Below are 9,990 nucleotides of genomic sequence, written 5' to 3'. Positions count from 1 at the left end.
GAAGGGGCTCTGAGGTGCAGCATAGACCCATGGGAGGAGTCACCACAAATTCTAGTTCACTTTTGCTCTCCAATTTTTCTAGGTTGCTTTTCATTCAGGGCTTTGCGACCACAAACATCATTAACTCACTGTCTGTTTACTGCTGTGTTGATCTCTTATAACCATCCTAGAGTATGTCCAGCTATCTCTGTAACACTGCTCTGTTTTCATACCTGATTCCTTTCAGAACCTGCTTTTAAAAAGCAACAATTTTTATGGGAAATGGACATAGGATTATATATACAGACACCCATAAAAGAATTAAGTATATCAAGAAGACATGAAAATGTCAAGATTATCCAAGTAAAACACCACCAACAGAATCTGTAAACCTTCATTTTGTGGGTACCAGAACCCCAATAATATTAGTATGCTTTAAAACACAAAATCGTGTGTTATAGTTCATGCTGTTAGTTTATCAGATACTTAGATCTTGGAGATTTAAAAAATAAATTAGGATAATATTTTCCTTCCATATACAGTAGGTTGAAACTCCAGTAAATTCATGATTTGAATACAATCTAAAGTCAGAAATGCACTAAAAGAATCAGATACATACTAAATTTGTGGTGTGGGTGTGTGGATGTACACATGTACATGAGGATGTGTCAGCCTAATTGTGGAAGCCAGAAGTGGATATTAGAATATTTTCTTCATTTGCTTCCAATATTATAAATTTCAGTTGGGCAAGGATTTCTGAGATGAGTACTGTGCTTTTGAGTTATAAGTACATTCCACCATGTGTAGAATTTTACTTGGTAGAGATTTGAACTCATAATATCATACTCAGCAATACTTTGCCCACTGAACTATCTCACCATCAACAAGATAAGTATTACATTTTAAGAATTAAGAAATAATGCTCAATGTAAAATATTTGATATCCATATATGCAAGATGTTGAGTTTGTTATAGTGGAGTGTCCTATCTTAGGAGCTTAAATTCCCTGCATATTTATTCAAGGAAGGAAATTAAAGAATCATTCAGATAGTTGCAATGAATTGAGTTCCTATATTGCTACAACAAAACCTGTGAAGAAAGGATTCTCACAAATCAGAGATTAGTTTCTTTATTTTAAAACAATAACTAAAAACTTCTTTTTCTTTAAAACTGAATTTTAAAATGTCAGGATGAATGCAATAGCTATAAACTGAGTACATTCCATCATGGTTTTTTGACTGCTGATGAAAGTAATGACTAAATGCTTGATCAAGAATGATAAATTTTGCCAAGTATATTGAATCTAGTACTCCGGATTCCTTATAAAACAAAATCAATGCCTGTGTTTGAGGTTAATGTGTTTGTTCAAGATATGAAAGAAAACTATTGGGATTTGTATCAAACACCCAAAACATTTCATTCTCTAAGAAGTGACTAAAATGTTTTGAGGTGATGCATTTTGTCCATCACCATGTCCACAAAGCATATGCTATTTTCCTGAACAACCACGCCATTGCAGATTTGAGTGCAAAAAATAAGGAAATGGGCTCATTTAGTGACTAGTCAGCTAACTCAGTTCTCTTATATCCTGACAGTTGTCAAAGATCACAGAACCTACAGTAAGGAACTTTGACATTTTACCATAGTATTTTGATTCATAGAAGAAAGGCCATCTCAAGTCAATGATAGAGAAGAAAATTTCCCAAGAGGGTAAAGTAAATCCATATAACAGCAATTTTGTGTTTGTCATGTCTTTCATATCCCTTGTTTCAATGGACACCTATGAACATTATGCAGTAAATATGTTGGTGGGATTGGTGGAACACAGAGGGATACATGGATTTTTCATATAGCTTATGAGGAGATGTCACTTCAATACTTCCCTATACATGTCATTCAAATTAATTTTGATCAGAAATAATTGGTAAAAAGGCTCTTTTTCAGCTGGGTGGTGGTGGCGCACACCTTTAATCCCAGCACTTGGGAGGCAGAGGCAGGCAGATCTCTGTGAGTTCGAAGCCAGGTTGGACCGACAGCCTCCAAAACAATACAGAGAAGCCCTGTCTCGTAAAACCCCCTAAAAAGGCTATTTTTCCTTAAAAGTGAAAAGGAGGATAATAATATATATTCCGTGTTACTTATTTATTGAAAGAAGTGGCATTAAAAATGGGCAATTATTGAATTTTGCAGCCAGAAATAAACTAATGGAAGAGTCAATTAGGAACTATTTACTTTTTCTCTTCTGCAAAACAGCATCTTCTTATCTGAACTACGGCCTTGTTCCAAGAACATGATAATTAGAGATTTGCTGATGTAAAAATAAAAGTGGTTACCTCTGTATTGTAGTCCATTGAAAGTTGATTTTAACACATATGAAATAAAACTCATCATAAAAACATTAATAATTGAACAATGATGACCATCATTTTCATTTTATTCATATGTAACCAAAGAGCTCTGGATACTTAAAAATGTGCCTCTAAAAAATAAGCAAGAACTTAAAATGGTAAAATTAATAATATTTCTAGTCACCAAAAAAATTTATTCTGATACATTGAATGTGTCAATTGATAACTAACACAGGACATTTTAAGATTATTAGGAAGTTATAAACATTTAATTTGTCATGTTAAGACTGGAATTTCTGAAAGAAGTATTGTAGAGTGCTGAAAGAGTATACATTTAATCATATCTACAAAAATATGATTAATGGTGTGTCAAAAATGATATTCTTTAAGTTGTGGTTTCTATTCCTTGAAACACCAAGGCAATCAACTATATGCTGAATGATGAGTACATTATGTGCTTTAATATTAATATTAAAAATAAACTTAATGATATAAACTTTAAAACCATTGGTTTATACAATTAACCAAACTTGTAATAATTGAATTTGTATTTGGAGAATCATATGGAAAACCATCACATTCATACTAATGCACGTAAATGGTCGTTAAAATTTAAGAGAAAGTATTAAATCCCTTACTAAAGAAATAACAGAATATCACTAATAAGGACTACTTACTTTTGCATAAAATACTCAGAAGAATAAAATACCATCCTCAAAATAAATGTCTTTATTGTTTTTCAGATAAAATATTTCATATTTTCTACTTCTGATCACTAATGAAACAATGTGGCTCAATAACAGCGTGACTGAGTTCATTCTACTTGGTTTGACACAGGATCCATTTAGAAAGAAAATCCTATTTGTTGTATTTTTGCTTTTTTATACGGGGACATTACTGGGTAACTTGCTGATCATTACTACTATCAAGGCAAGCCAGACACTTGGAAGTCCCATGTACTTCTTCCTGTTCTACTTATCCTTGTCTGACACCTGCTTCTCTACAACCATATCCCCTAGAACGATTGTGGATTCTCTGCTGAAGGAGGCCACTATCTCATTCAGTGAGTGCATAATCCAAGTCTTTACATTCCATTTCTTTGGCTGCCTGGAGATCTTCATCCTCATCCTCATGGCTGTTGACCGCTATGTGGCCATTTGTAAGCCCCTGCACTACATGACCATCATGAACCGTCGGGTCTGTGGGATTCTTGTGGCCATAGCCTGGGTGGGATCTTGTGTGCATTCCTTAGTTCAGATATTTCTGGCCTTGAGTTTACCTTTCTGTGGTCCCAATGAGATTGATCACTATTTCTGTGACTTGCAGCCACTCTTGAATCTTGCATGTTCAGACACATACATGATAAACCTACTTCTGGTGTCCAACAGTGGGGCCATTTGTACAGTGAGTTTCCTCATGCTGATGGTCTCATATATCATCATCCTGCATTCCCTAAGAAACCACAGTGCTGAAGGAAGGAGAAAAGCCCTATCTACCTGTATCTCCCACATAACTGTTGTCATCCTTTTCTTTGGACCTTGTATATTTATATACACGCGCCCTGCAACAACATTTCCTATGGACAAGATGATAACTGTATTTTATTCAATTGGGACACCTTTGCTCAACCCTCTGATTTACACACTAAGGAATGCAGAGATGAAAAATGCCATGAAAAAGTTGTGGCAGAAGAAACTGGTCTCAGATGATAGAAAGTAAAAGGAGGTCTTTGATATTTTCTCATAGTTAGCAATTAATTAGAAGTCAATAAATATATCTATTATTAGTTTAATGTTTTAGTTTCTTAGGACATGAGTTTATAAGCTTATATAGTAAAAAGCCAATGTGAAACACTTTGAGTCAAATTTTACATAGACAGACAAAGTACAAAACACAAATAAGTATGAAGACCCTTTGTCTTTATGCATGTGTGATACTGCTTCTGTGCCTTTACAGCCTTTCGGTCCCAACAACACTTGTGGCTGTGTTTATAATTTTCTTCTTTCTTCCTTTTGACTTATGAAATTTCTTCCTAATATTTATCTTTACAATTACATTTTCTATTCAATGTCTGATAAATTTTCCCTCTCCCAGTTAGCTACTTCTTATTTTTAGTATTTCATTTTTGAGATTTTAATATAATTACAATACTTCTCCCTTCCTTTTCATCGCTCAAACCCCCCTCTTCTTCAACACTGTAATATCTTACTTCCCCACTACTTCTTATTGCATACATGTATGTATATGCATATATATTACAATTTGTTAATTTGAACTTATAATCAACTTCAGTTATTTTCTGGATTCATAATTGTTCCATATTCAAATTGTAGCAGGGTGGAGAATAGATGAATATGCATATTCTTGAAGGAATGTAAATTCTACTTACCTCAGAACTCTTATAAAGTGTTCATTTGCATTGTTCTATAACACTAACAGGATTCAGAGAGAAAAATGCACTGTGGAGAATGTCTGATACTCTGCTCTCAATTTTAGGGTTACAATGTCAATGATTCTTTTGTAAGCCTTATTTCCTTCTTCTGAATGATCTCTTCTGGTTTAATTATAATAATTTCTCTTGACCATACTAATGGTGGTATTTTCATTACTTAAAATTGTTAGATTTAGTGCAGCATATGTAGGGTGGTTAGGTAGAGATGTCTATACAGGTTAGCATCAATGTGAATTCTATCCAGAAGAAAAGAATATTTGCAAAAGACAAACTTTTGGATGATTCTTTTATGTTAGCCAGGAGTATTATATTTACCATTATTAATTATTATTCTATTACTGAAAAATTCATGCTAATTATATTTCTATTGCCAATGTTTTCATGTGTTTTTACTCACAGAAAAAATTAAACATGAATTATTTTTTACTTAAGACTTCTATTATCTTCATAAAACAGTAAATTATACTGAAAATTTCATACCAATTGCGTTATTTCAGAAACCATAAAATTTCTGTCTTTTATTTAATAATTCCTGTGATTTTTTGAGTGCCTGGGATTAAATGTTGGTCCTTGCACACTTAGGTCATGGGCTCTAAAACAAAGATAAAATCCCATCCTATAATTTCTTTAGCTCAAAGAATCATCATATTTTGTATGTGTGTTAGTAGAAATCAGGAAAGTCTACAATAAACTATACTGGTAAGTATAGTGTACATCATTTCTTTAATATTCTGTGAGTTTTTATCTCCCATAAATCTCAAAAATATTGACATTATATCATACCTTTAGCTTGATTCTGTTATTGTAGCATGTTCAGTTTGAAATTCCTGTTGACAGGATAATATTTGATGCCTTCTGTTTCTTAAGAAAATGGTCTCTGATGGAGTTGAATATGAGATAATTATTGTTACTTTTCTTTGTTAACAAATTAAAGAATAAACTCACAAAAATAGGTATAAAATATATAAGATTGAGGTACATTAAAGTTTTAATTGTTTAGTTAAAATGTTTCAGGAACAATTATACAAAATTAATAGTAAATACATAAATTAATGAAGAAGGTAAGTTGGATTGTCATTTCATGATGTTAGTGGAATGGCTTTGATTTTCTCTTCATTTAATTTGATGTTGGCTATTGGCTTGCTGTAAATTGCTCTTATTATAGTTAGGTATGTTCTTTGTAGCCATGATATGTCCAACCCTTTTTTTTTTTTTTTTTTGGCTTTTCGAGACAGAGTTTCTCTGTATTGTTTTGGAGGCTATCCTGGAACTCACTCTGTAGACCAGGCTGGTCTCAAACGCATAGAGATCTGCCTGCCACTGCCTCCCAAGGGCTAGGATTAAAGGCATGTGCCACCAATGCTTGGCCTTTCCAACACTTTTAACATGAAGTGGTGTTGGATTTGTCAAAGGCTATTTTCAGCATCTAATGAAACGATCATGTTACTTTTTTTTCAGTTCATTTTTATGTTGGATTAGATTGACAAATTTTCATATGTTGAAACATGCCAGCATCTCCAGAATGAAGCCTACTTGATCATGACTGATGGTATTTTTCATGTATACTTGGATTCTGTTTGAGAGTATTTCATTGAATATTTTTGCATTAATGTTTCTGAAGGAAATGTATCAGCAATTCTCTTTCTTTGTTGAATCTTTTTGTGGTTTAGGTACCAGGGTATCTGTAGCCTCATAAAATAAATCTAGCAATGTTTCATTTGTTTCTATTTTGTGTAATAATTTGAGGAGTATTGATATTAATTCTTCCTACATGTATGAGTTAATATCAGGGTGTTCAGTTCGATTTCATTGGTATACCTGTCTGTTTGTATTTCTTTATCAGATGATAGAATTCTGCTCTAAAACTGGTCCTGGGCTTTTTGTTTGTTTGTTTGTTTTGGATAGTTTTCCTGACTACTTCTCTTTTCTTGGGGGTTATAGGTATATTGAAATTGTTTATCTTATCTTCATTTAACTTTGGTAAGTGGTTTATATTAAGAAAATTGTCCTTTTCTTCTGTATTTTCCAAATGTTTAGAGTCTATAAGGGTGACATGAGCTAAGACATCTAGTAATGAGATTTTGGAGTCTTAACTGGCCATCTTTTGTAACTAGGCAGGCTTCCAGTGGAGAAATTGTGATGCCAACTCAACCACAAAACCAATGTCTTAAAATTAGTCCTACCCACAAGATGTACTCAGGTAAAGGTGGCATAGAACTTGTGGGAGTGGAAAACCAATGACTGCTTCAGATAAAGTATCATGTCATGAGAGGGAGTCCATGACCTATGCTATCTGGAGGGCCAGGAACCAGAGGCTGGATAGGCAAGAGACCTAGGATAGAACTAAACACAACTGGAAAAATGTCAATTAAATGATTCTTAATGATACGCTACTATACTGGTAGACAGAAGCCTACTATAATAACTATTATAGAGGCTTCATCGGGAAACTGATGGGAGCTGATGCAGAGACCTACAGTCAAACATTAGAAGGGGCTGAGGGAATCCTGTGGGAGAAGGTAAGGAAAGATTAAAGGAGTGGGGGGGGTGTCAAGGATACCATAATAAACCCCACAGAATCAACTAATATGGGTTCATAGATATTGATATAGAGTGTAACAAATATCAGGGAGCCTGCATGTGCCTGACCTATATCCTATGCATACATCCTATGGTTGTATAGGCTGATGTTCTGTGGGACTGCTACCAGTGCAAGAAGAGGCTATCTCTGACACTTGCCTACTTTGGGGACCTTTTTCATCCTAATTGGTTACCTTAATTTGCCTTAATTGGATTTGTATACTCTTATTGCAACTAAATATGACTTGTTTGATTGATAACTTGGAAAACCTGCCTTTTTCTGAGGGAAATGGAGGAAGAGTAGGTCTGAGGAAGAGTAAAGGTGGCAGGAGGGACTGGGAAGAGAGGAGGGAGGGGAAACTGCAGTTGGGATGCAATATATGAGAGAAGAATAAAAAGGCAAGGAAAATAAGCATATTAATGTAACGACATCATTTTCATTTAGTTTGCTCTATGTATATGAATGCTTAGATTTCAAGCACTTCTGTGCATGATGTATGCACCTGGTGTGCACAGACATCAGAAGAGAAAATTGGATGACTTGGAACTTCTCCTTTTTGTTCATCAACCAGCTCCCAAATTACTACAAGGAGACTATTAGTTTGAATGCTCAGCCTTGGTTAGACTCAAATCTGGCTAGCCCCTTTAATTTAAATTAATCTGTTTCTCTTTATCTACCCTTTGCTTCAGGGATTGTTACTTTTCTTTTCTTCTACATATTTTTCTTTCACTGTTTCTCATGTCTCCTGGCTGGCAACTGCCTGATTTTTGTCCCTGGATCTCTCCCTTGTTTTTTCATCCTCCTCCTTCTTCTCTCATTCCCATTACTTATTTCCTTTGCCTGCCAGCCCTGCCTATCCTTTATTTTCCTAGCTATTGGCCATTCAGCTTTTATTAGACTAATCAGGTACCTCAGGCAGGCAAGATGCAATAAATGCACAATAATTGCATCTTTACCTAATTAAACAAATGACGCATAAACAAAGTTACACACCTTTACACAGTTAAGGTAATATTTTGAAGCACAAACAATGTAACACATCTTTGCCCAGATAAAATAATATTCCACAACAGGTGTGAACCTCAATGTGGGTGCTGGGAATTACAACTGAGTCTTCTTGAAGAACAACACTGTGTCATTTTTCCATCACTATAGGGAACCTATTTATACTCTATATAACATTACTTCTTGCATTTTGCCCAGTCATGTAGCCTCCTCTAAAATAATCATTCAGAGGCATCATAATAATGATAAACTAAGGCATTGCTAAGTAGCTCTTAACAATTTAAATTAAGCCATTTGTATCCAACAATATTTGCCACGTGGCTTTGTGATTTTACCTTGTCTCTGGTACATCCTGTTGCTTTGGTGACTTGCTGGTACCTGCTCAGACTCTTCTGTATCTTTGCTTAGATTTTCCACCTCACTCTAACCTGCCTTGCTATAGGCTAAACCAGCTCTTTTTTTAGCAAATTGAAATAAAATATATTCACAGCATATAAAAGGGTTATCTGCCAGCAACTTCTGGACGTGCACTGAACACTGAGGTCCCATGCTTGCTGCCACACATCTCCTGCAGACTGACCCTACACTAAACTATTTGAGAGTTTTGCAGTAAAGATGCAGATAAGACTTAATGGGCAACTCCAATAGGCATGCTGCTTGCAGCAAACACTTTAGTAGAGCAAAGGATAGAAACCTGAGTAGTAAAATGAAAATATTGCATGGGGAAATGAGGGCTATGACCTGATGAACTATTTTACATCTCCTGTGTTCTCAACAACAGCTTCCTCTCCTTTGAAAGAGGAAGATGGTTTTCCACATCTAGACAAGGCTGTTGCCTATGAGAAGAACCTGTCATTCAGCCGTGTTTTCTTTCTACACCAGCATCTTCTTACATCACTTTGGGCTCTCAACAGGAATTCCTGGAGCTGAACTCCTGTAATCCAGTTGTAGAGAGGGAGAAGTGATGAGCAGTGGGGTTAAACCAGGCTGGGAAAACATACAGAAACAGCTTACCTGAACAAGAAATCATGGACACCAGACTGACAGCTGGGAAACCAGCACAGGACCTAACTAGAACCCTTGAATATGGGTGTCATTTAGGAGACCTGGAAGTCTATGGGCCCTTTGGAAGTGGGATAGTATTTATCCCTAGTATACAAATGGACTTTGACTCCCATTACCACTAGAAGGATACTCTGTCAGTCTAGACATACCAGGCCGGGCCTAGGCACTGCCCCAAATGAAGTGACAGACTTTGAACTTTAATGATTCCCCCATGGAAGGTCTCACCCTTCCTGGGGAGCAGAAGAGATATGGGATATGGGGGTCAGTTGGGCAATGGAAAGGTGAGGGAACTGGGATTGATATGTAAAATAAGATTTTTCTAATTTAAATTTTATAATTAAAAAATAGCAATTTGGTAAAGTAAAGCAACATGGATTTCATTATATGTCAGCTTCACATAGTTTTAGTAGTGAAACATTTTTCAGAGTCAAGTTCTAGTTTTGTTTGTTATCATCTTCCTAGCCTGGACAAATTCCTTTCTGGTACCTGTATGGAAACAAAACACCATGCCCTTCAGTAAATCATAATATACACATTAAGAAAAATTTCTTTTAAAATCC

The 9,990-nt window shown here is 35.3% G+C and overlaps 1 protein-coding gene across 1 annotated transcript; it reads left to right on the top strand.

The window, feature by feature from the left end:
• The first annotated feature begins 3,113 nt into the window (after positions 1-3,113).
• Positions 3,114-4,046, top strand: LOC101837562 (olfactory receptor 4C16-like). The gene has a single exon (XM_005064992.1). The coding sequence runs from the start codon at positions 3,114-3,116 to the stop codon at positions 4,044-4,046; it is 933 nt and encodes a 310-aa protein (XP_005065049.1).
• The last annotated feature ends 5,944 nt before the right edge of the window (positions 4,047-9,990 follow it).

This window comes from Mesocricetus auratus, unplaced genomic scaffold, assembly GCF_017639785.1.
Source record: "Mesocricetus auratus isolate SY011 unplaced genomic scaffold, BCM_Maur_2.0 Super-Scaffold_100004, whole genome shotgun sequence".
NCBI lineage: Eukaryota > Metazoa > Chordata > Mammalia > Rodentia > Cricetidae > Mesocricetus > Mesocricetus auratus.
Note: the sequence above shows the minus strand (reverse complement) of the source record. Positions and strands in the feature narration are given on the sequence as shown.

Excerpts from the sequence above, each read along its gene's own strand:
- LOC101837562 (XM_005064992.1), top strand. The coding sequence starts at position 3,114 with ATGTGGCTCAATAACAGCGTGACTGAGTTCATTCTACTTGGTTTGACA.